At 39.6% G+C, this 27,269-nt stretch overlaps 1 protein-coding gene and 1 long non-coding RNA gene across 2 annotated transcripts; both read right to left on the bottom strand.

Annotated features, from left to right (window-relative positions):
* Positions 1–12,999: 12,999 nt before the first annotated feature.
* LOC148101949 (uncharacterized) lies at positions 13,000–15,350 on the bottom strand. Its single transcript, XR_015719236.1, has 3 exons — positions 15,304–15,350; positions 13,199–13,260; positions 13,000–13,084 (listed from the first exon to the last, which is right to left on the bottom strand). It is a non-coding gene; the product is annotated as an uncharacterized LOC148101949 (long non-coding RNA).
* A 2,885-nt stretch (positions 15,351–18,235) lies between these two features.
* On the bottom strand, positions 18,236–26,571 carry LOC148101950 (liprin-beta-1-like). Its single transcript, XM_087844597.1, has 9 exons — positions 26,516–26,571; positions 26,156–26,247; positions 24,657–24,834; positions 22,990–23,071; positions 21,471–21,676; positions 20,583–20,672; positions 19,548–19,661; positions 19,139–19,270; positions 18,236–18,379 (listed from the first exon to the last, which is right to left on the bottom strand). Exons 4-9 carry the CDS (start codon positions 23,051–23,053, stop codon positions 18,236–18,238), a joined length of 750 nt encoding a protein of 249 aa, XP_087700723.1. The 5' UTR covers positions 23,054–23,071; positions 24,657–24,834; positions 26,156–26,247; positions 26,516–26,571.
* Between the last annotated feature and the right edge of the window lie 698 nt (positions 26,572–27,269).

The following is a 27,269-nucleotide window of genomic DNA, read 5'->3' on the forward strand; positions in this document are numbered from 1 at the left end:
GCGGAGCTTCCACAGATTCAGTAACATTAGCAAGTGGTGGAGGCGAGGAGGTGGATGAGGGAAAGGGGAGGCAGGAGAAGCAGGCGGCCACCTGTCCGAGTGTCAGGTGAACTGAACTTCAGGTAAGAAGTTATGACCTGCAGTCTATCTGGGTCAGATATAAACCAAGTTTAGTTGGATGTTATTTTTCGTTATGCTGACTTTTTCGTACTGGGTACTAGCTAGCATGATGGAGTTTCTGTACAGCTGGGTGGGTGCTATGATGTATAAGGTTAATTATTAGAGTTGCCAACCGTCCCCTAAAAAACGGAATCGTCTCTTCTGTTTCTACTTCACTCATGAAACTGATCAATGATCAGCTGATCGGCTTGTCCAAGTGCCGTCTCTCTTGTTTGTGTATCGGCCACTTTGCGCCAGAAAGAAGAAAGCAGCGGAGGTCGCGTTAAACAAAAGCAGCACGTTTAAGCTTGATCAGCTGTTGTTAGAATTTATTTAATATTACTTTCTAGTATCAGCTGATGTTTGCTGGAGCCACAGCTGTAAAAGCTGCTGGTCACTATATCGGTTTGGATATGTGGTGAGAGGGAAACATGAAGATGAAGCCAGGAGACGTCCTTACTAAATCATCAGAGCTGAACAGGTGATGGAGAAACAGGTTTACCTTTTAGGTGACATGAATGAGTTGAAGGAAAGTTATGAACTGTTTCTGAGAGACAAATAACACCAGGATCCTTTTTTTACGTAGCTGACAGCTGGTAACTGTGCAGGGGCAGGTCTAGCAAAGTTTTGCCAGGGGGCCAGGTAGGGCATTAACAGGAAGAGGGGGGCGCTTTTAAAATGTAAAAAGCGCACATGACGTTGTGACGTAGGCTAGAATCACGGCAGCAGTCGACTGTGGTCCAGTTGTGGGATTTCTCTTGTAGAAATATGCACATTATTTTTTCCTTTTTATTTGTAGGTGGCACAGTGCACTTGTGGCAAGTAAGAACGCTAGAAGACTGACAATCTTGCTGGGTATCCAGTTACGGAAGCAACACATTAACAAGAGAATTCTGAGTACAACCAAAGTTACTTTCCCTAGTAACTAGTTGCGTTGAAAGTAACGAGTAACTTGAAGTAACTGAGTTACTTTTGATAGAAGTAATAAAACTAAGTTACTCATTTAAAGTAACTTACCAACACTGGTTAAACGTAATATATACGTCACTTAGATCATCTAAAAAATTATTTTTTTCAGTGTTTTATTTGTTCCGGAGTAAATCGGTTTGGCTGAGATTATTTTAATAATTTAATAAATAATAAATTAATTGAATAAAATAATAATTATTTATTATTAGTTATTAGATTAGATAAAAATAAAACTTTATTAATCCAACGGGTGGGTTCCTCCTTGGCTTTCACACAGCTGAATAAACGTCAAACAGAAAACTGATTAAACAGAAGTGTGGCATGGTCGAGAATTTACACTAGTGTCCTACTATATTTTAGATAGCAAGGAGCAGACAGTGGTGACACAAATCTGAAGGCTAGACCGTCCAATTTCACAGCCGTTTACTTTAATATGAATACCTTGTGTTAATTTAACATAAGTTTAATTTGCTGCCAAATAAAAACGTCTGTGTGCAACCACTGTTTAATGAAGTAAATTCAAAATGTTCTCTTGTTTTTTGTTTTTGTTGTCCCTAGAGCACGCAGTGAACTCCACAAGAACAGAAACGGCAGAAAACAAACTGGGCTGGCTGTCTCAGCCACCCCAGACTTATTTAGACTTTTCTCTAGACTGAAAACAGAACTATGAAAACCTTCAGGAGACACATTATTTACATCATCATAGCCAAATTGTTCATATGAGGCTGAAATCATGAAGCGGTGGCCTCGTCATTCTCTGACCATAATCCAGCTAGGAAGGAGGCAGTCAAAGAGTGGTTAGGTCGAGGCGATGTGGAGGTGCTCACTTGCCCGCCCTGACAGAGATGTGGACGACGTGGATGATGTGGGCAGTGGTGGTGGTGACGTGGACAACATGGACATGCTTGACTGCCTCTGGAGCGACGTGGACGTACTCCCTGATGCTGCACCGGCATGAGAGACACGACAGACTACGCAAACAACATTGACACATGGGAGGCAAGAAACAGAACAAAAAATACTACTAAATCAAAGAACAGAAACTAAACGAGATACACTCAGTCCGGGGGGGGGGGGGGCATAATTTAACGTAAAGGAGATCACAGTATAGTTATCACAAACTGGTATGGTTGGTGGGCCATGGTTGGAAAACAATATTACCGTTTTGTAAAGGATAACTGGTTCAAGTCCAAAATTTTAGTAGGCCTCAAGTAGATCATAAGCTCAGTTCCACAGAAAACAACTGGGAAATTCACTTCAGTTGAAAATCATTGAGAAGGCCCATTAAGCTGCAGAAATAACAAGGCCCGCTGTGGCAAGACCTAAACATATATTAAGTAGGCGTTTTGCACCATGTGGCTTTTAACCACTAGTCAGAACCACATCAGGAGATGGTTCTGAAACAGGAGAAACGAGCTCCTCAGGTTCAGGAGCAAGATTCTCCAGCTGCAGAGGTTCACCAGTGATCTTGTGAACATCAGCTAATACTTTTTCTTCCTCCTCCCTTCTCAGCTCATCCTTAAGATTTTCAGTGATCTCTCTTTTCATTTTTAGATGTTCATAAAGTTCATCTATGAGATCTTGTTTATGAACAAGTTTGAAATTCTGCTTTTTGACTTCTTCTTCCAGCCAAAATATTTGTAGTGTCAGACTTCCTGTTGTCTTTGCTTGATACTCAAGATTTTGTAAACGTTTCTTGAGATTTGTGTTCTCTGTTTTTAACTTGTTTATCACAGCAGATTCCACCTGTGCAGTCCCTGTTAAGCTTTGAAAAGCCCCAGTAAGCTGCAGGTATTTTAAGGCCTACTGCGGCAACACCTAAACCTATTTTAAGAGGGACGGCCGTGGGCATTCGTATTGTGCCGCAAGACGGATGAAAGCGAAAGCATTTGCCAAGTCCTTTGTCCTTTTAATGTATTTATTTATACAAGTTTCAAAATTTTTACACATTCACAAACAGCGGGACAGAAGAACACAGACAATAATGACAATAACAACAAAAAAATAAAAAATCAAAAAAAATCAAAAACAAAACACAGGAACACACCCCACAACAGGGTACACAGCCAGCACTTATTAAGACAGCAGAGAGAGGGAAAAAAAAAAAGCAACTGGTATACATGTCAAACAACTCACAATCCAGTGAGTCCAATCCACAAAATCAAATTCACAAGAGCGCCAGGAGGAGCCGATAACAATTATGCAATAACAGTCATGGGCATGGGAAAGCAGTCAAAACAACGTGTTCAGGACCCAGGGCGTGAACTGTCCTTCTTAATGTGGTCTATAAAGGGCCCCCATATCATCCTGAACTTCTCCATGGAATCAGATGTAGAGAACCGAATTTCCTCCAGGTATAAACAGGAGACCATCTCCTCGAGCCACCTCTTGAAGCAGGGAGGGGAGGCAGATTTCCACTCCCCCAGAATCAGACGTTTGGCAATCACCATACCAAACATGAGGGCCTGTTGAACAGCAAAGGGAAGTGCCAAGGAGTCGCTGGAGCAGCCCAGGATCACCATAAGACAGTCAGGATACAGTTGCCTATCGTAAACAGTGCTATAGAAACTAAAAATACTAGTCCAAAAGGCTGTAAGCGTAGAACAGGACCAAAAAAGATGGCCAAGAGTACCGTCCACAAGTTTACATTTATCACATATGGGGGAAACGTTAGGAAAAATCTTGTTCAATTTGGTTTTGGAATAGTGCAGTCTATGGACAACCTTAAATTGAATTAACTGAAGCCGGGCGTTAACAGAGCATAGTTTTATCCGGCTTAACACTTCAGCCCATAAATCGTCAGTGATAACCAAACCAGTGTCCCTTGTCCAAGCCTCTTTAATATGGCAAGAGGGGGGTGCCGAAGAAAAAAGGTTAACAAACCGAGAAATTAAGTGTTTTGAGGTGGGAGGTTCGTTCATTATATTGTAAAAGACATGCTGTATGGGGATGGTATCTAAATTTGAGAATGCTTGCTTGACATAATTCCTAATTTGTAAATACCGAAAAAAATGACTTGTAGGGAGATTGTACTTTGTCTGAAGCTGAGCAAAAGAGGCAAAATGATTGTCAATATAAAGATCCTTTATAGCAATCAATCCTTTGACAGGCCATTGTTTGAAAGCAGCATCCATCGTACTAGGCGGAAAGCTAGGATTGTGGCAGATCGGGGCAAAAGCTGACACTACCGGGAGGTTCAAGATTCTCTTAATTTGATTCAATATTTTTATGGAGTTGCAAAGAATAAAGTCATCACGTGTACTTTTAATAACCGATTTTGAGAATAAGATAGCTGGCAAGGATGCTCCAGTGTGCTCGATAGCAGTGCTAAGCTCCAATTCGAGCCATTTAGGGCTGGACCCGCATCCCACAGCCTCACCAACTATAGGCAGATTCCAGAAGACCCAGGCTCTGGCATTACAGGCCCAGTAATAATGTCTGAAAACTGGAAGGCCCAGACCACCCTCGTCCGAGGGCTTTTGCAAGTGAGACCTCGAGATGCGAGGGGGCTTGTAGGCCCAAACAAAAGGCATGATAATGGCATCCAACGCTTTGAAAAAGGAAGACCTGAGAAAAATAGGAACGTTCTGGAATAGGTACGTGAATTTAGGGAGCACAACCATTTTGATTATATTGATACGGCCAATCATTGAAAGTGGGAGATGTTTCCATTTATCTATCATACACTTGAGCTCATCAGTTAGAACCAAATAATTAAGCCTGAAGAGGAGTTTTGAGTTCCTAGGGATGTTAATACCCAGGTATGAAAAATAATCCTGGGAGACCTTAAAGGGCAAACTCGACAGGAAATCAGGGCCCAGACCAGACGACAGCGGCATAAGAACAGACTTCTTCCAATTTATGGTGAACCCTGATAGGTGGCCAAAGCTGTCAATCAGCTCAAGAAGTGGAGGAAGGGAGATCTTTAAGTCTGAAAGAGCCAATATGATATCATCCGCATACAGACCGATGGTGTACTCTGACGCGCCACAATTTATACCAGAGATATGGGAATTGGCTCTGATGGCAATGGCCAACGGCTCAAGAGCTAAAGCAAAAAGCATTGGAGAGAGGCAACAACCCTGCCTTGTCCCACGGTGTAAGAGGAACGGGAGCGACCTCTCATGGTTGGTAAAGACCGAGGAACGAGGGCAAGCGTAAAGCAACTTAATCATATTCAAAAAATTCGACCCAAAACCAAATTTTTCAAGAGTAGCAAACAAATAACTCCATTCCACCTGGTCAAAAGCCTGCTGGGCATCAAGTGAAATCACCGCAGAATTGGGCAGTGTCGTTGAGTACATTGCATTTAAGAGACATCTAGTATTAGAAAAAGAGAATCTATTGGGGATAAAACCCGATTGGTCAGGATGAATTAAAGAGCCTATATGCTTATTTAACCGGTTGGTTAGGACTTTAGCAATTATTTTCTGGTCTGAGTTGAGAAGACTTAGGGGACGATAGGATGAAGCATTAGTTTCGTCTCTGTCTTTTTTCAGGAGGAGACATATATGGGCATCGTAGAAAGAATGAGGGAATGAGCCGTTTAACACTGCGCAATTTACCATCCGAAGTAGCAGGGGAGCGATAACGTCAATATGTGTCTTATAAAGCTCTATCCCAAAACCGTCCGGACCACAAGCCTTTCCGTTAGGAAAGGAGCAGATTGCTTTTCTAATTTCCTCCAGCGTAAAGTCTGCATCGAGTAAGCCCCGTGCAGCCTCAGGAAGAGTCGGGATGTCTAAAGCATTAAGAAAATTAGTGATTTCAGTAACTGTGGCCGTGGTACTAGACGTATATAACTGACAATAAAAACTGCGAAATCTGTCATTTATCTGTTTGTGATCAGACAACAACTGGCCAGTTGAAGAGAGAATTCTGTGTATCGCCCTATCAGCTTGAATGCCCTTCAGCTGTCTGGAAAGCACCTTGTCAGCCTTTTCACCAAGCTCAAAATGCTTCTGTTTTAATCTACGAATACAATTCATGACCTGCTCCCCCAACATGTGGTTGTAGTCATATTTCAATTTGAGAATGGTACCAAGTGTGTCAGCAGCCCCGGTGTCGCGATACTTCTCCTCCAACACAGCCAGCTCTGCCTCAATATTAGTACGCAGCCTGAGTTTGTCCCTTTTCTGAGAAGCTTGATAAGCAATAATATGACCTCTAATAACGACTTTAAAGGACTCCCACAAAACCGAGTCTGAAACTGCACCATTATCATTGAATTGTAAAAATTCTGCGATTTTAGTAGATAGGTAAACCGTAAAAGAGTCATTTAGATATAAAGAGGGGTTAAATTTCCAATTGTATTGGGGGGTATATAGGTTAAAGTCAAATACCGTTGAGAGAGGTGCATGGTCCGAAACTAAAATACTGTGATAAGTGGAACTAACCACTTTCGAAATAAGCCTGGAATCAATAAGAAAATAGTCAATTCTACTGAAACTGCCATGGACAGGGGAGAAGAAAGAGTATTGCTTTTCTAACGGATGCTGGTGCCTCCAAATGTCAACCAAGTCCAAAGATTTAGTAAGAGTATTGAGTACAGAAACAGCTCTCAAGGTTGGGGCCAGGGACGCAGAGGATCTATCCAACAATGGATCGAAATAACAATTAAAATCACCACCGACAATGATATTATGGTCATTGTATTGTGAGACAAGATTGAATATTTTACTAAAGAAGTCAGGGTTGTCAAAGTTAGGAAGTCCTTTGTCCTTAAATACCCCCTCTTCACCTTCGCAAACACAGTTTTACTTGGAACATTTTCAGAAACAGCGAGTTGTGTTTTGCAAACCAGAAACCTTTCAGAAAGGGACTATTTTTAAACTTAAACAATTAAGCAAACATTTTTTCTTGTCGACACTTTGCATTAAACGTTTAAAGAAATGTCACACGAAACATTTAATAATTGACAGTCTGACAGAGAGATTCGAGAGGAATCACAAAGACTGTATGGGATGATGGAGAGAGAAATATCGGAGCCTAGGGAGCTTCAAATGAAAATACAAGAACTCCAGTTGGAGTTAAGCACCCTAAAGCGCAAAAAGAATTATTACAAAAAAAATTACTATCGCTTTAAAAATGAGCGTGAACAGAATGGTACAGATGCGCATGAAAGGAATTTCCATTTTAGGGAAAGCATGGTTGAGCTTGAAAAAGTGACTCAACAGTCAGATGACATCGAAGCTCTAATTGTTGCAGAGAATAAAAATTTGCAAGCAGAGCTTAGAACCTTTCGGATGATGCGCCATGAATTTCAGGAAAAGGAAGCATCTCTGCTTGAGCAGAACAGCAGCATTGCTGCTGAGTTGTCTCAAATTGAAAGTGAGCGAAATGAACAAAAGAAAGAGAACGCAGATCTCAAGGAAGAGAGAGAGAGACTTGAGCACCAAGTGGGAGAAGCTCACCATAAAATAACAAAAAAAGAAGAGATAATAGAAAAACAGAACAGAGAAATAGATCACAAGACAGAACAGATAGTTGAGCTGAAAAAAGAAATATGTATTCTTCAGTGTAGGGTGAGACAGGCACTGGATGAAAAACAGTCACAGGTGGAATCTCTGGAGGCTAAAATGCAGGAACAGGTTAACACCATTCAGACGATGCACTATGACTTTCTGGAAAAAGAAGAATATCTCCTCGAGCGTAACAGCAGCATTGCTGCTGAGTTGTCTCAGATTGAAAGTGAGAGAAACGAAAAAAAGAAAGAGAATGCAAAACTCGAGAAAACTTTAGAGACTGTTGAACAGAGACTTGAGCACCAAGTGGGAGAAGCTCACCATAAAAGAATTAAAAAAAGAAGAGATTATAGAAAAACAATATAGGGAAATTGTTCGCAAGACAGAACTCACAGTTGAGCTGAAAAGAAAAATTTGTACTCTTCAGCGTCAGGTGAGACATGCACTGGATGAAAATCAGTCACAGGTGGAATCTCTGGAGGCTAAAATGCAGGAGCAGGTAAGCACAATTCAGAGGATGCACCATGACTTTCAAGAAAAAGAAGAATATCTCCTTAAAGAGAACAGCAGCATTGCTGTTGAGATAAACAAATTAAGAAAACAGAGAACACAAATCTCAAGAAACGTTTACAAAATCTTGAGTATCAAGCAAAGACGACAGGAAGTCTGACACTACAAATATTTTGGCTGGAAGAAAAAGTCAAAAAGCAGAATTTCAAAATTGTTCATAAACAAGATCTCATAGATGAACTTTATGAACATCTAAAAATGAAAAGAGAGATCACTGAAAATCTTAAGGATGAGCTGAGAAGGGAGGAGGAAGAATAAGTATTAGCTGCTGTTCACAAGATCACTGGTGAACCTCTGCAGCTGGAGAATCTTGCTCCTGAACCTGAGGAGCTTGTTTCTCCTATTTCAGAACCATCTCCTGATGTGGTCCCGACACAGGAGAATCTTGCTCCTGAACCTGAGGAGCTTGATTCTCCTGTCTCAGAACAGCCTCCTGAAGGGGTTCCGACTAGTGGTTTATGGCGTCATGGTGTCAAACGCCTACTTAATCATGGCCCCAGTTCAGAGAGAAAACCCACAAAATGGAACCGGAGTCCTATTCCATTATTCCTAGACAACTGAGCAGCAATGCTGCTGTTCTGCTCAAGGAGAGATCCTGCCTTTTCCTGAAAGTCACGGTGCATCCTCTGAATGGTTTTAACCTCTGCGCGCAAATTCTCGTTCTCTGCCACGATCAGATCTTTGATGTCATCTGACTTTTGAGTCATTCTTTTAAACTCTTCCATCTTTTCGTCAAATTTTCTCATCCATCTTCTCATGCACATCTACTAGCGAAGCCTGACAGGTAATAATGAGGAGCATATTTTTAACAAATGCACTCAAAGCTTGAAAGCTTCAACTCAACATCTGATTAGTGATTGGTTATGATGATGCTCAGGGGCGCGACTCATCTTAGATCGACAATACAGCCAAACTCATTGGAAAGAGCTTTTGACACCATCTACAAGCCAGCTTTCATCCTAAACCAGTGGTTCTTAACCTTGTTGGAGGTACCGAACCCCACCAGTTTCATATGCGCATTGAACCCCTCTTTAGTGAAAAATAAAATATGATTTTTTTCAAATTCAAGACATAGATATGGGATATTGGTGCACAAAATGAGCCGTGCATGTCACGGTGGAGGCTCTGCCGAACCCCTGAGACCGACTCACCGAACGGCTAGGGTTCGATCGAACCCAGGTTAAGAACCACTGTCCTAAACTGTCTCCCTTTTAAGCGCTTTCCTTAATGTTTAAATTGTTCTCATGACAAACTGAATGGATCTGTTTAAGCTCATCTCTTGAGCGATGGAAATTATTTTTATAATAATTCTTCTTGAGGTTAACGGTGCTCAACTCCAGCTGGAAATCTTAAATTTTCTCTTGAAGTTCCATAGGCTCAGATATTTCTCTCGCCACCGACTCATACAATCTCAGTGATTCCTCTCAAATCTCTCTGTCAGACAGTGAATGAATTCATGTCTGAATTAATTCCCAGGAGAGAGAAACAAGTTAAAGACAGAGAACACAAATCTCAAAAAATGTTTACAAAATCTTGACTATCAAGCAAAGACGGCAGAAAGTCTAACACAACAGATATTTAGGGTGGAAGAAAAAGTCAAAAAGCAGAATTTCAAAATTGTTCATAACCGAGGGAAACCAAATCTCAGGAAATGTTTAGAAAATCTTGATTAATTCATGTCCCAGGAAACATGAATTAATTCATGTTTCCTGGGACATTTGTTTAAAAGCTTGATGCAGTGTTGAAAGAAAAAGTATTCCCTTTCTCAAAGGTTCCAGGTTTGCAAAAGCAGCTCGCTGTGAAACTGTGTTTACGAAGGTGAGGATGTTTTATTTATGAATTTCTCTGTCAGAGGCTGTAATGTCAGTGCTTTTTAGTCCTTAAAGGCATTCCAGCTTTTCCTTCACATGGTTCACCAGACTTGCTGACTGATAAAGGTGACTCCCTCTCCCCCTCAGTGTGTGTGTGTGTGTGTGTGTGTGTGTGTGTGTGTGTGTGTGTGTGTGTGTGTGTGTGTTGATATACTTTACACTTTAGTTTTGTGAAGGATATCTTCCACAACCCCAAAGCTTAACTTGTACTAAGTTAAGCAGTATGAAAAAATGTGACATGACATAAATGAATCTGTAAAACAAAGGTTTATTTGAAGCCATTGAAGTTACAGTAATCCTTAAAATCTACATGTGTTTTGTTCTACATTAGGCAGGTCAGTTCCTTATTAAAGAGGCCAACGACGTCATGTTTCTATATCATCTCTCCCCTCTTAGACCCTCTTACCCAAAAGACACCAGCCAGTTTAACCCTTTTGTTCTGCTTTGCGCAACTATTTTTAAATCCCTGTAGAACTGCAACCACGTGAGCTAGCGCAAAAAAAATTTTTTCATATGAAACCAGAGGAGTTGTACTTACATCTTATGCCATCAGCTTGTCCTCAGTCAACATTTCCTTCCACATATAGCTTTGCAAAAACTGCATAAAAAGCGCTTGCAGCAACAAAAACATAATATTCCAGAAACACGCTTTGCCGATCCGATCAGCTGTTCGTAACACTTCCTAGTAAGAATAGACGTCAGCGTGAAGTCCGCCATGACCTGCCCGAAACCGGAAGTGATGTCATTTTCGTGGAAATGTAGTTTTTTACCATCAGGGCCTCATGAGCCTATACTGTGTTTTTAAAAGTTATGTTTGACTTTATGACTTTCTGGGATGCTTAGGACTCATATTGCTCTGCTGGAAATAGTTTATTTTGATGCATATGTTGCTTTTTTGCAAATTTGCATTATAAGATTTATTTTTGTTTTTCCTGCAGTATATAAAATTGGTGTATTTCAAAAATAAAACTATGAAGACACTCAAAATAAATTTCCTGTGGTGGGAAACTATTTTGTGCAACTTTTTTGTATTTACAGTTTTGAGGGATAAGCCTCTTAAATTTCTCTAACTAGAAATATATGTTAAAAAAACAAATGATTTTCAATTTTTTTTGTAGTTTATTGCACTTTTTTGCAATTTATGTAATTACTATGCACTTAATGCAGACATATTATTAAAATCTGGGCTATAATGGTTGTATTGATGTATAGCAACTTGAAATGCTCCCAAAAATGGCACTACAGCATGTAAAAATATAATACAAGCTCTGGCGGACTTGGTTCTATGGTAGGTCTTAAAGGGTTAATGCTCAATCTTTTTACCAGCTTAAGTAAATTATATTGCACAATTTCCTCACCCAATAAAATAATATTTACAACATGAGTTTGCCTTCCATGTTATCTAAAATGTGCAAAAGGATTGTGTGTTTTTAGTTTATTTTGGGGATATGGGATATTGCCCTTAAATTGAACTCATGCTTACAATGACGGGATGTAAGAACAGAATGTTCTGTATGTGTAACTTGGAAAAAAGGGTTTGTAAAGGAGCGCTTGTTGGATTCACTACTTCTGCTCAGAGGTGCTCTTTGGATGGGATACATTTTTATTTATTTTTTTAAAACAGGGTTTGTTTTTTTTCCGGCCCACTGGCCTTCCTCAGGAAGTCAGATGACATCCTTGGAGTTCTTGATTTGTTTTGTTTTCCTTTTTGTTGTTTTTTGTAAATGTGCATATATGTTTCTATATAATGTTAAAGGATTAGTTTGGACCTTTAGAAGTCTGGTTCTGTGAAATAGTGCAGTGTCATCACGCATAATTTAGACTAGTCGCTTGACTATGGAAACATGACTATGATCTCTTGGAAATGTATAGATATCTAAATTTTGATCATTTGGAGGTAAAGCGGACTTCTAAATATCCAAAGTAACCCTTTGGGTCTTAAAAATGATGCTTAACAAACATGTATTAAAACACAAATACACACAAACACAAGCCCCATTTGATTCCTCTTCATTTACCAGGGATACTGTTCTGTACTTCTGCCTGGTTACTGGTTTGGGCTTAGATGCAGCAGGGTATGCATTGCATAATGATGAAGTCTAAATTAACAGTTCATGTGACAGTTCAAGCTCCTTCTTCAAATGCCTGTGTAGATGTGTTAAATGTTCAGGATATAGCAGATGTGTTGTAAATGTTCATTTTTATGCAGTCAAATGGAAAAAAGTGGTCAAAATAGTTTATTTTACTTGTCATTGGAAAGAGTTTGTGCAATACTGCAGAATGTTATCTAGCACAATTTTGTAAAATACATATTTTACTGATTTGTTTGCGTTTTATTACTTCCATACAATTGTGTTTTGAGGTATTTTTAGAAAAATGAAAGTATTAATTACATTTGAGCAAACTTAATTATTTATATTAACAAATGAATATTGTAATGAGTAGCAGTGATAAATACAATGTGTATGTAGGTTAAGTTCATTCCCAATAAAATGAAGTGTAAGATGTTTAACTACATTGCTGTCTGTATTATTGATGAAGTCCTAAATTATCACCTTTAAAGTGGTTGTGCTAATAACATCATGTGCAGTAAGACAGGCATGGAGAAAAGCTCTGACTGGGAGAGGCTGAGAACAAATGACATAGAATAGAATAATCCTTGAATTGTCCCACAAGGGGAAATTTGGATGTAACAATAGCAAGAAAGACACATACGAACAAACAGTACACAAGACACAGAACTGAAACACACACAATTTTTACATATTTACATTAAGAACAATGCTTACTAAAAAACAAAGTACTGTACTGTTATTAAATTAAATACAGATAAGATGCAAACCCAGGTTGTAGTGTGAATCTGAATCAACATTAAGATTTAAGAGTTGGATAGACTGAAGTTTTTAAATGCTGTGAATCAAATTTTATGTAAATTTGTCAAAATACTTAAATTTTTAGATTGTAACCTTTCTTTCCCTGCACGGACATCACCATGTCTTGTACTTTCTTGTACCGCAGCAGTGACTGTTTCAGTTCTTCAATTTTACGATCCTGCAAAGGAAAAGGTAATGAAAAAGAAAAATGAGGTCAGTTTATCCCCCCCCCCCGAGCAGCTTTGGGTAGCTGGGATGTGATACACGGTGAATCCTAGTTGGTCACATGTACCTTTTCTTCATTTGCTGCCATCAAAGACTCCACTGCCTTCTTCATCCTCTGGACTTCCACATCTAGAGAGGAGAGAAAAAGATTAATGAAAGAGTTCCTGGTGTGAAGTTTGAGGGTGTTAAAATGTGAGGATATGTAAAATTTAAACATACAGGATGCAACATTACAGGCTGTCAGTCCAGCAACATCACGGCCACACTGCTTTTTAGAAACCAAACGTACACACAGTGTTGGTGTGAGCGGGTGTTTTACATGTTAACCTTTGCTCAAACATTTCCACTTTTCAACACACTGACACACACTCTGATAGCGGTCCCTTTCAGTACTTGTGTATTTTGGCATACCTCAGCCTTTTCTACCAGTTTCCCTTCTTTCTTCACAGCCACCCTTTCACTGAGAACATTTCTGATACTTTAGAAAACAGATGGATGAACAGAACTTTTTTTGTCCTCCACTTGTTCAGTTTCCTAATTTTTTTACACTGCAAATTATGCTTATATCTCTCAAACTGTTATTTTTGGCAGTAGGGATGCACCGATACCGATACTGGTATCGGGTATCAGGGGCCGATACTGTAAAATGTGTGTGTACTCATACTCGTAAAAGTTAACCGATACCATGAACCGATACCAACTTATTTCATTAATCAGAGGGAGGCTTGTCATTTCTGTTGTAGTTTTTTAGATTGGCCACTAGGGGGCCAATTATTATTTTATTTATTATTTATTTTATAATTTTTTATATTTTATTATTTATTTAATAAGAATTATTTTGTTTGTTTGTTTACAATATGGACACTCTGCAATAATTTAAAAGTTTATTTTATTCGCAAACCTAATTTGTATTTATTTTATTCCAAACAGAAGTGTTTATTTATTATTCTGAAAGCTCGAGACAGTGCCAATAGTTCAGTGATATTTTGTAAAATTACAAAGTGGAGACTCTGCAATAATTTAACAGAAGTGCTTATTTTTCACTTGAAATTTTTTTGTGGTCATTTTTATTAAGATTTTATTTTTTATCGGCAGGGAATATAATAAAACCTGTCTTCCAATTAATTGTATTTGTGTGTGTGTGTGTGTGTGTGGTAGAAGTATCGTTTTTTTGTACTCTGTATCGGCAAGTACTCAGATCCAAGTATCGGTTTGAAAAAATTGGTATCGTTGCATCCCTAGTTGGCAGTGAAACAAAAGGCCAAAACTTTGAGATAAATCTACTCAAGGATGACTACAAACAAAGAAAATCCTTCTTCTGGAGTGAACCTGATAGAAAAGCTGCAGAATGACCTCAAGAAACTCATTTATACTGAAACATTTTGAGAATCTGGCTGAGCAGAAGCAGTCCTAAGGATAAACTGTCTGTTAAACATTAAACTGGTCTGGTCTACAGCTACAAATGTTTATTCAAGGTTACTTCTACCCAAGAAAAGTTTGACTAGTTATTAAACTCGGGGGCCTCGCTTATTTTTCCTCACCTGCACTGTAAATGTTTAAAAGGTATGCTCAAGACATGAAGGTAGCTTGTGTTTTTGCTTTAGTCAATAGGATTCTTAAAATGGACACTTGTAATTTGTACTTCAATATAGAGAATCATGGAGAGTGCGTGTGCTGTGCATGAAAAATGAAACTGTTCTATACAGATGAATGTAGAGTATAGTATATATAACTGATGGGAAAGTGGACATTTATTAAGACAGCTGTACATGAAAGAAACTGAAAAGCACAACAGCAGGACAGGTTAGCAGGGTGCGCACACACGCACACACAGGTTGCTGGTGAAGAGAGGTAGGTGATTAACGTTGGAAGACATGAGTCAGAAGGTGGAGTAAGCAGTCTGAAGGGTCACAACAAACAGTTCATTCTTCATTCCTGCTAACAACACAAGGCAAACTGTTCTTGTTGCTGTTGTAGCCGGGCATTAAAAACTCAGTGACAAGATTCGTGCCATTAAAAAAAAAAGTTGAGATGTGGCGCGCTGTGGTCGGGTACTAGCACTGCAACTGGTTATAATGGACAAGCAGAGTTCAGATGGCTCATGCTCGTTCATGCAAATAGGGGTGGAGGTGAGTGCAATAATAAAATCACGGACATAAAAACCCCCCTTACGTTTTTCTTTCAGCCTCTTTCTAAGAGTTTCATCTGGATGAGAGACTAAACAGGACAAGAAATTATAAAATTGGTGCCTAGTAAATGCAGACTTAAGGAAGTGGTGTTTCTGATTGCACTTGACTTAACCATGCATTATAGCAAAATGCAGTAATGCGTGGTCAAGTAAATTATTTGCAAAAATACATACATTTTTGAGCGTGAAAACAGAATCTAACCAGATTTAATCGTTTTATGCCTCAAAAATTAAAAAGAAGAAGAAGAAGAAGAGGTGCCAAAGGGAGAGGTCAAAAAACCATAATCATACAGCAAGCACAACAGTCATCCTGGGAAAAGCCGACCTTCATCGCCTGGAGTTTGTGCTCTTTCCTCTGTTTCTCATACTGCATCTGGCCCATTTTGATTTTCAGGCTAGAAAGTTTGGCCATTAGTGACTAGCAGTAAAGAGACAAGCCACGGAAAGAAGAAGAAAACAGAAATGGGAAGGAGAGAAGATAAAAAGAGATCAAGAAATGTTGAATATCTAAATTTCCAGGAAAATGACCACTAAAGCAGATTAAAAGTAGGCACCGCAACAAACAACAAAACCCCCAAAGCTACACGCAGTTACTACATGCAGTTCAAGAAGCATACGATAGAAAACATCCAAAGCAATCATCTGGAAAATTCTAGTAAGCAGAGTCCCTCCTTCACCTTTTCTAACGTCAGCATATAAAAGGGTGGTGGCAGTCTGATAGTCAGCTGGCCTTCACCTAGTTTAGTTTAGCTTTTTGTGTTCTTGGTTAACTTCTCTTTTCAAACTGTAAAACAAACAATTTTCTTGTCTGTGTTGTAACAATTAAGGGTCCATTTGATATTTGAACTCGTTTCCTTTTGCAACCAAAACCTAAATTCACAGCATTCAAACAGCCATGAGAATCTCTGAATGAGAAGGAAAAAAAATCCTAAATAACACGAAAAAATCTTAGATGTTGTTAATGGAATTGGATTAAGAGGCAAAAGGGTGACAAACTCTTTGTGACCAGGAGAGAGGAAAAAAACATGGTGGTTAGTAATCCCCCAGCCTCTGACTGACCACCTTCAAAGCAATTGCATCAGTTACCTGGCAAAAGGCAATTTGACTCAAAATAACTGAACTCCTTCTCAGACAATTTGGTAAAGGTTTGTCAATATGTCATCTAATTCATAACACCCCATTACACTGCAATCAATCAGAGTCACTGTTCCAGTGAGTGCAAATCATCTATGATGAGCCTTTTTGCAATAGAGGACTCAAGTCAGTGGTTGCATTGTGGTTATATCCCACATAAAAAAGGAAGGCTGCTGAGCACCAGTGTCATTTTGAAGAAGCTGAATCACCATCCTGCAGCAGTGTGGCACCATTTGTGGAGGAACTTTGAAATTTCTGTTTCAAATTTATGATGTTCTGGCTGGACCCTGAATATAAATACATTTTTGATGTAAAATTCTGTGTACGTAGACAGCAACAGATTGGCCACATATGTCAACAGATTTGCAACTTTTGCAGATTAATCACAAACACATTGCAAGTACAAAAAAATTCCAAAAAGTTAGAACTCCTATGGACAGAAAGTCCATAGGAGGTGTAGAAGTGGCAGAAGCTTTTCGTTTCAGTGGTCTCAGAATCTCCTCTCTGCTTTTCAAAGATGATGTGATTAAGCTGGCTTTATCAGATGATGGCCTCCAGCTCACACTAGAGCAGTTTGGAGCAGAGTGTGAAGCAGTGGGAATGAGAATCAGCACTTCCAAATCTGAGGCCATTGTCCTCAGGCGGAAAAGGGTGGAATGCCCACTCTGGGTCAGGGATGAATTCCTGCCCCAAGTTGAGGAGTTTAAGTATCTCGGGGTCTTGTTCATGAGGGAGGAGAGAATTGAGTGGGAGATCGAAAGATAGATTGGTGCTCTGGGTGCAGTGACGCGGATGCTGTGCGGGTCCATTGTAGTGAAGAGAGAGCTGAGCGTGAATGTAAAGCTCTCAATTTACCGGTCGGTGTACGTCCCATCTATGGTCACGAACTTTGGGTAGTGACTGAAAGAACGAGATTGCAGATACAAGGGGCAGAAAAATTAGCTTTTACTGAGTGGCTGGCCTCTTCTTAGAGATAAGGTGAGGAGTTCAGCCATCCGGGAGACACTTAGATTAGAGCCGCTGCTCCTCCATGTTGAAAGGAGCCAGTTGAGGTGGCTTGGGCATCTGACTAGGATCTCTCCTGGGCGCCTCCTGGGTGAGACATCCGCCACCTTGAGGAGGTCCCAGGGCAGATGCAGGACATGCTGGAGACATATCTCTCAGCTGGCCTGGGAACACCTTGGTATTTCCCTGAAAAAGCTGGAGGAGTTAGCCAGGGAGAGGGAGGTCTGGGCTTCTCTGCTTAGGCTGCTGCTCCAATAGTGTAACAGAGCCCCGGATAAACGAAAGAAAACATAGATGGATGGATGAATAGATTGCATTCAGTTTCCCCCCTCCCCTTCAGATTTTACACAGCATCTGAACTTTTTAGGAATTAGGGTTGTAAATGCCAACTCAACCCCATTTCAATTTAAAACCGACACTGTATTATCACCATTTTGATCCATCAAAGCCGCTCTGCAAATACCAGCTGACTGAGTGATCACAGTCCTCGTCCACATCTGCAAAGGAACCATTTCCAAGGCAACAAGATCCAAATGCTCATTGCATAGTTGCAAAAATTCTGGCTGTGCTGTGGTCTCAAACCACTGTTTTCCCTACTGTGACTACAGAATAATACTATACAAATAGCAGCTGAAATGGTTGCATGAATAACTTTATCCAGGTAACAAGAGATGTACAGATATTATATTTTTTTAAAGGGCATAAAAGAACATTTCAGCTGTTAAGTATTGACTTTAAACAGAATGGTGGATTTTGGCTGTTTAGAAAAGGGTAAAACTAGTCCTTAAGATACATACACAGCCAGTAAAGTGCTCTGGGATGACTCACCTTAGTGGATTTAAGTTTCTTTTCATACTGTAGTTTTTCAGTCTCCAGTTCAGTCAGTCTGTACCGCAGCTCATTAATTTCAAGAATCAAATCCTGACAAAAGAAACAAAGAACAGGTCACACCTTAAATACTGAAGGATAATCCCCCCCCCCCCCCCCCCCCCCCCCACACACACATTTTTTTGTCCTCTAGATAAAAATTTAACTCTAAGATTCCAAAATGAAATTTAAGTGAATCATTTTAACATCTCATTAACTGCTCCCATCTTGCAAATGTGACTTGTATCAGCAAAAAGTTCTATAAAGTGACTACAAATGCATTTGAAAGCAGCAAATCAGTGCTTCCAAGCAGCAGCAGTGACAAAATGAGGGGAAGCTGCTTGTAGAAAAGAAGTGATTTATGTGCTGTGAGGCGGAACACGGACAGCAGCTTTTTGTTCCAGCGGGGTGGAAGAGATGGCCGCGCTGCTACAACAAGACCATGACGTGTTTGAAAGCTTTCCAGACATTCTGCTCGGTCTATCTGGGAAGCAGAGAGCTTCCCATCTCTAGTAAACAAATGACTGACAACATCTTTATAAAAATCTTGTCTAATAAAGTAACAAAAAAAAAATCCAATTAATATTACAATAATGTGGGTATACCGTCAATGGCTAGTTTAGCAAATACTAACAAGGAATAAAAATGACTTTGAGACTGATAATAAGACGGGATCCTCTCTCCCCGAGATTTAGGAGAAAATAAATGAGTGTTTCATTATTGTTGAGCCTGTGTGTGTGTCTGTGTGTGTGTGTCTGTGTGCGTTAAGTGAGATAGAAAAGAAACATTCAGAAACAAAGAGGATTAGTTCACCTCGCTGTCCCTAAATCCGTCATCAAAGTCAAGCCTCTCTTTTTTCATACTGTTGAGTTTCAGCTTAAGGTTGGACACTTCAGACATAAGCTCAAGCTTCTGAGTCTCCAGAGTAGTTCTACACAGAAGCTCCTGTAATAACAAACAAATAATCTGTGTAAACAACACTGGTAGTACAGGAATTATTGTGTAAAGGTGGAGACACAAAAAGTCATTTGCAAAGCCTCAATGAGTAACAGTTTTAACAAGACGCCCCTGTTACACCCACTTATAAACTTAGCACAGCAGTGCACACAGTAGATGTTTACTTGACAGGAGGGTGTGAACTCAGCTCTTCCAGTTGAGAGTCAGCACCACCCAAACTTTCCCGTCCTCAGAGTGTAAGACAAACACACAAACACACACAGACCTGTTGCAGCATCTCCTCTGTGGCGTTGAGCTTCTCCCTGTGCTCATCCAAACACAAGTCCAGATCCCGAATCTTCTCCCCCTGAGCCTCAACCTGGTCTGTCAGTACACTCACCTGCATGAGCACAAGGTAACACATTTTTAGAAAGGACAGCAAAGCCTGATATTAAACAAACCAAGGGCCAAGTTATTAAAGAACATGATGAGCCAAAGTTATCAGTTCCACTCTTTGTACTATTATAGATTTTTAAGAGTTTCAAGTCAGAAGAGAAATCTCTCTTAGTACGTCAGGGGTGGCGGCAGCTTTAGAATCATGCAATCAACATATACAGATACCCTGCTCCTAAAAACAGTGAGGGAGAGAACTAAACAAATCTGATCACAGTTCAAGTGCAATAAATCTTTTGCATGTGGGGCAGAAACACGAGCAAGCTTTGAAACCTCCAGTTAGGTTTTACAATGTTTCAGTTCCTTTCCAGATCCTGGAGAGTCCACCTGTAGCTACCCATAAATTATACAAACACTGGCTAATAATTACATTAGTAACCATTTGCCACCCCAGGGAAATTCATTAAAAATCAACAAACAAAAATGAATTCAATAATAAAGCATTATGTGAACTATTATTCAGAAATTTGCGGTTTCTTGACGTTTTCAGAGCAGCAGCAGATTTATTGAGTTTATTAAGGACGTCAGGCTGTGCTCCATTTTCACCTTTTAACTCTGCGTTGGTTTAAGTACTAGGAGTATTTTCTTAAGTAAAACAATATTTATCAGTAAGTGTTTTTTGTGTGTCAAACCCCTGACTTAATTTTTAGAGCTTCAAGCATTCTTTCAATGCTTGATGTTGCTAGGTTACAAAAATGGTTTTCTCGCCCGCCATTGTTTACAGTGTTGATAACGCAAGTCCTGCCCCTTCTTGTTTTTGACTGGTCGATGAGAGGGAGAAGTAACATCGATGAGCTTCACAGGACTTTTACAGAAAATAGACGGTGGAGGAGATGGTAAAATTATGGAATTACTGCTAGACAGGTACCTGAAGCACAAGAGACTCCTTATCACTCTCTAGTCGTGAAAGCCTCTCCTGGTAGTGGTCACCTCCACCCAATGAAATGTGTCCGTTAGACTGGGGAGAGAAAAATAAATTATTAGAAGAACTCTTTAATGTCTACTAATGTTCTCAGCTGAAATTCTTCACATCAAAGTGCCTGAGCAGCTACACCACTTCACCCTGCACAAATAAAACCTTACATGGTTGAAATGGAGAGCTCACATTCAGACTGCTGTACACAGAGTGGGTTACAGTATTACACAAAAACTCTCACTGGCCTGCAGCCAGTCACTGCTCTGATTCACAAGAAGTCTGTGCGTTTCTTGCTGCACATCAACTGTGACACCAATACAGCTAATCCATCTTGGATTCCATGGGAACCCAGCAGTACAGGACAATTGTTCTGCGTTTTCGCTTAGCAAACAAGCCATTTGTGGACTTGGATACAAGACTGTTTGCCCACACTGTTATGTATTAATACAGCTTTAATTTGGCACACGCAACAATCAGAATCAAACCAGCTGTGCTACAGTTTGTTTGAAGGACGTCATGCCCAGCCATCACAGGAGAAACTCCTTCCATGATTTTTTGATTTATTATTAGTCCTTTATTTATCCAGGTAAAAAAATCTCATTGAGATTAAAAATCTAATTTCCAAGAGAGATCTGGCAAGATTACACAACTTGCACCGATTTCAAAAACAGAAAATGCAACACGAGCGCTACAACGGTTTACCCTGAGGCTACACTTTTCTGGATGGCAGAAGAGCAAAAAGTGGTCTGTTTGCTTTAATTTCTAAAGACCTGCTAATAAACTTTATCTCTTTCCATGAATCCAACTGATATTTCTAACATCCACAAGTAAGGGTCTTACCATGTGACCGTGGAGCCACTCAACAAAGCTGTCAGCTGTGGAGTCGGGGATCTGGCATCGTAGACTCTCCCTTTCCTCCGAGTCCATCAACTCTAGGACACTTCTTAGGTCTTCCAAAAGGTGAAGCGCTCGCAAACTACCCATAAAAGGTGACGTAGGCGACTGGCAGTCAAACAAACCATTGGAGTAGTCTATAGCTTTGGAACCTGAGACAAAAGAATCACAACAGGAATAAATATGAGGATAAAATTAGTCCAGAGACAGACTGCAGTGTCATCTTATGCTGCATGTGATGTTTGTTGACAAGCTTTAGTGAGTAAAAGTTCTCATCTGCTAGATTACAGAGGACATCAATCATTTTGTGGCTCAGGCACTAACAGTAATTGAAGAACACAATATAATTTTCCAAAATGTTGGGATGCTGTGTAAAATGTAATCACATTATTTAAAGCCAACACTGAATACACAATTTATAAAAATGTTGAAACTGAATAACTGTCATTAAAAGAAAAAGCGTATGTTAAAAAAAAAAAAAGTGTATTTCATAAAGGTTGGAACATGTTTACCACTGTGTTGCATCACCTCTTTTTCTAGCAACATTTTAAGCCTTCTGATGAGGACACAAAAGGCTGGCAAAGTCACAAATGTTCCATCCTTACAACAGGTTTGCCTCTCCTTTCTGGACCCTTCTTATAGACCTTTGCTACTTTAATTAAAGTAGAATCTGGTTTGGCATAATCTTGCTAACATAATCAAAGATCTTAAAGACATTGTCTGGATGGCAGAACACATTACAATTATGCTGCAGCATCGATAGCACCTTTACAGATTTGCATGTTACCCATGTCACAAGCACTAATACACCTCGTCACATCAATACTGATTGATCAGACTAAAGAACTTTTTTTTCTCTCGACTTTTCACCAGTTCATGTCAAATGATGTCATGCCAAGTCATTTGTGTTATACACATACACACACAAATACCAGCATTGTAACATTACTCTGAACAGGTGAACAGACATCTGGGCATAGACCCACTGAGGGGGGAAGGGATATGGAGAGAAATGTAATGCATATAGGTGACTGAATGAGATTTACATAGGTAAAAAAAAGAAAAAAAGAAAAAAAGAAGGGACGACCCCCCCCCCCAAAAAAAAAAAATGATGCTATGAGATTGACCTTCACTTGGATTCTTTTATTGGTAAAGACTGACAAATACATGGGGTGGGGCATTAACTTTTCCCAGCTTTTAAAAGGGGTAGAAAAAGTTTAAGAACCACTGGTTTAGAGTTACACAGACTCAAAGTGCAAAGAATAAAGGCTAGATGGAGCACAAGATATCACATGACAGCTTGAATGTCAGCTGTGCAACAAGCCATAACAAGACACCAGATAAGGGCTTATCAATGTTGACTCAACCTGGAAGACCTGCAGAGACTTTGTTGCTTTAGGCTTTCACAAGTACTAAAAGTCATGGTAAAATATTGCGCTGATACTTTTTAACGGGAGAGGTTTACCTGCTATAATTCCATCCATCTGCTCAAGAGCAGCAGCCAACATGTCGCTGGCATCAGACATCATCTTCAGTCACTGACAAACCTATAAAGACCAATAAAACCAGTTTAAAGGGTTAGCCCCGAAACACAGTAAATGTTTTAAAACTATTTTTTAAACTACAGTTCAGTTCACATTTCAACTTACAGGTTACAGATTTTTTTTTTTTCCCCAAACATGTCTGCTCATTTGCTCATGAACATAAAATAAACTTTTATTGTTATGTATTTCCAGTTCACTCTTGAGCAGGATGATCTTTGAATGTTACAGCTTTAACCAGACATATATTTTTAAAAACTTGTTTAAGCCACAAAAAACAAAACGAAACAAAATAAAATTTCCTGATTAGCAGAGGCAAATCAAAATTGTGAGATACCCAGTTGGGATAATGATTACAAATTTTGACTTATGGATGGCAGCAAAGTGGCAGAAACCTAGCGCACCGTAGTGCTGGAAGATAAAAATTGTGTTTTGCTAAGAATTTTGATTTCGATCTGATGTTATGCATATTTTGATATGCCAGTTGTTTAATATTAAATTAAACCAATATCTAAAACACTGGTGTTCTGAATGTCCTATCAACAGGACAGTGGGAACTTTGTTTGGATTGAAATAAAGATGCATTTCCGTGTCCCAGTCTTTACATTTGCCCAAACAACACAGCAGTCCCTTTCTCTTCTGATGTTCGAAAGACCCTGCTGTATATTTGTACATGTTTAAGCATGCAAATAGAGATGTTCATGTGCACACAAACATCCACTGACACCTCTTCTTTATTCAGCTACCTTCAATCCTGGGAGTGCCCAGCACTGGGACGTTCCACCAGTTTCAGACTTTATGGAAACCACCCACAGACTGAGCACTGTTATTTAAGCATTTCTGTAGTCACAGTTTCCATTATGTGTAAAAGAAGCACGTACTAAAACACAAGACTCGACACAACACACAGCAGACTGAGAGGAGATGAGCACCCAGCATGCCACTGGTCCACAGTAAAGTGCTGGGTGGTTTCCAACAGTAAAATCCTGAATGTGTGTAAAGATGCTTCTCTCAGTAACAACAGTAGCTGCTTACTACACATTTTGCAAAAGACCTGACATTTAGAAATGGCAGGGCAGAATTCGAGCATTTTACAATGTTTCCATGGAAGGACGAGGGCTGGTATACAAATATTTCTGCACATATATCCATAAATATTTCATGCCTGTGTGTGTAGACACCCCGAAAAAACAATTGCAACCCATTAGAAACCCTGCAAGGGATGACCTTTGAATGGTTGTCAGCTAAAATCTAAACTAAACTGACTAATTGATTAATTATACAAATCATACTAGTTTATATAAGAATTTGGTTTGCTAATAAGCAGCACAAATTCAAAAGTCAATATAATTTAGAAGCTAGAACTAAGAAATAGTTGACATAATATCAGCTACAGTAATGTGCAGGGGTACTAATGTACATTTTTTATTTAATTACACTCTCTTGTTAACACAATTATAACATCAGAGCCATCTTTGGATCCTTGGTTAACATCCTTGCAAGCTTTGATTCGGCTGCTGTTCACAGTATACTGCTCAGTGCATGGTTAAGCTGCTCAATTAACACTTTGACAAAGTTGGATTTCACTCACTTTGCTTTTGCAGGCAGAAAAGCAGTTTAGAAATTAGTAAATTAGAACAGCTTTTGCACGCTGGCCGAAGGATCAGGTGTGCGACTGGCTGCAGGAGCAGGGTCTTGGTCTTTATGTAAACATGGCTCGCGTGTGGATCTCCTCTGGACAGACGCTGCTACAGGCCTCGCAGCTGGACCTGGAGAGGGTGCGATGAAGCAGAAGAATTTAATAAATTTACCAACACTGGAAGAAAAGCATTCCTGCCCTGAACTTCCTGTGCAGTAACTGGGGAATGTTGTGTGTTTAATCCAAACTTGTGGATGTTTAGGAGCTGGGCATCAAACAGCCACTGCACAGAAAGAAGCTCCAGCTGGCTCTTCAGGCCCTCGGCTCAGAAGAGGAGGACAATAAGGGAAAGCTGGACTACAACTGGGTGACAACTAAGTACCAGCTGCTAGTCGAAGATATGAGTCTGCTGGTCTGTTTTTTATGTTTGTGATGTTTTCATCAGAATTGTGAACATCACAGCAGATGCCTTTGTGTGAAAGTAACTGAGAATAAAACAAAAAAACATGAAGGAGATTTTTCTGCCTGGATTTTTATAGCAGACAACCTTAAAAAGATTCTGCAATTTTGCATAATTTTAAAAAGTTTTAGTTTCTTCAGTATTGAACAGCAGAAATTAGGCTTTCTTGTCCGAGGTCATTTAAGTAAAAAAAAGAAAAAAAAAAGACAGCGGCTGACAGCGCTGTAAAAAATGGTAGACTTGTGGGTAATAAGCAAATGAATAATGCAGAAAACAGAGATTTGAGATGGGTGTTTGAAGTAGAGAGAGAGAGAGAGAGAGAGAGACGTAAACACAGAGCGGACCCGACGCATCAGAATCGGTGAGCTCCGACAGCGTGTCCGTGTACAGGCCATCAGGTGAGAAAGCCGAGAAAGAGAAAGCTGATTCTGATGCATCGAGTCCGCTCTGTGTTTACGTCTTTGTGTGGAATCCGTGTACCTGCTCTCATTTGCTGTTTGGTGGTTGTTGAATTAGTTTTGTGAGCTTTAATCTGAGAATCTGGCGTTTCTGGCAAAACACAGTTCTATTTAAAAGTCGTTTCAGGATTTAATGAATCGATATCGCTTTATTCAAGCTACTCACCTCTCTCTATCCACCTGCACTTTCAACTGGACCACGGCCAATCAGAGAGGTCCCGCCCCTGACTATCTCTGAATGGTTTAGTCCACGATAGGGGCATACTGTGTGTCTGTTGTTGACCACAGAGAGTTGCAGAGATTTTTTTTTGTTACCCGAAGAGTTGGTCACACTGGTGCGACCAAATATTTTTTTTAGTTGCACCACTGAAAAATTTGGTCGTATTTGCGACCAAATTAGTCGCACTCTAGAGCCCTGAATGGTCATCAAACATTTTACTGATATATACTGAGATGCCAAAACTCATCATTAAGGGTCCAGGTGAGGCCCTTCAGGGGGAAAAAGTTAAAATGAGAGTGCTATGGTTACGTGCCTGGATCCAGGGGACATTCGTTGAGTTTTGAAAACTCCATGGGCGTCTTTCCCGTGAGAACGCAATTCGAGCTTCGCAGCATGATGGACATCCTGAGAAAAGCAGAGTTATCTTCATTAATAAAATATGAATATTGCTTCAGTGTTGTTATAAAGCAGAATACGTCAGCACAAATGAGTGAAGAAGGTCAGTTTATCAGCAAACAAAGCTTAAAAATCACAAAAGCTAAATCTTTTTTTAGCACTTGTTGGCTTACTGAGCTTTGCTGGAGAGGTTTTAAATTTGTAGATTTGATATAAATGTAACATAAATATGTCTGCATCACAGAAAAGAAGCAGGGGAGGGGGAAAAAAAAGATACCTTCCAATGGGCAGCGCATTGCGAATTATCCTCTGACTGCCACGGGTGTACTCTATATCCACTGTGATGGGCGCAGAGTAGGTCATATCTGTGAGACGACACTTTGGGATGAAACAGATGACTCTCAGCTATATCTCATCATCTTTAAAGGAAAGTATTGGAGGTGTAGGCACTCAAATATAAGTAACAAAAATAATTAATTAAGAAATACCTCTGAGGGCTACAACTAAATGCCAGCTGAGTCTAGAGATGCCTGAGTGAGACATGTTCCCTCTGTATTTAATGTGTGATTATCTGTCCAAAGTGTAGAGAATTAATGTGTAATGATATATATATATATATATATATATATATATATATATATATATATATATATATATATATATATATATATATATATATATATTATTATTATTATTATTTTTTTTTTAACTCATTTAAAGCTGTGTTTTTGATTACTCAAAGGCTTTATTCAACTTTAATTAAACCACAGTAAACAATGGTTCATATTTAACAGCAGAAACACATGCTACTCTCACCTCGTGGGGAGAGACTGGTCTGGTCATATTGAAGCTTTCTTCCACATCCGGCATGCCAACATAGATATTGAGGTATCTGCAAATATTTAAAAATCCATTATTTCCTCTTTTAATAAAAAACAAAACAAAAAAACAACTTGTTGTGCATGTCTGCAGTGTTAAAGTCAGTGATGGTGGATGCACACAGTGACTTACTTGAGGTACCACATTGGATC

This window comes from Neolamprologus brichardi, chromosome 7, assembly GCF_056152115.1.
Source record: "Neolamprologus brichardi isolate AB-2024 chromosome 7, ASM5615211v1, whole genome shotgun sequence".
NCBI classification, from domain to species: Eukaryota; Metazoa; Chordata; class Actinopteri; order Cichliformes; family Cichlidae; genus Neolamprologus; species Neolamprologus brichardi.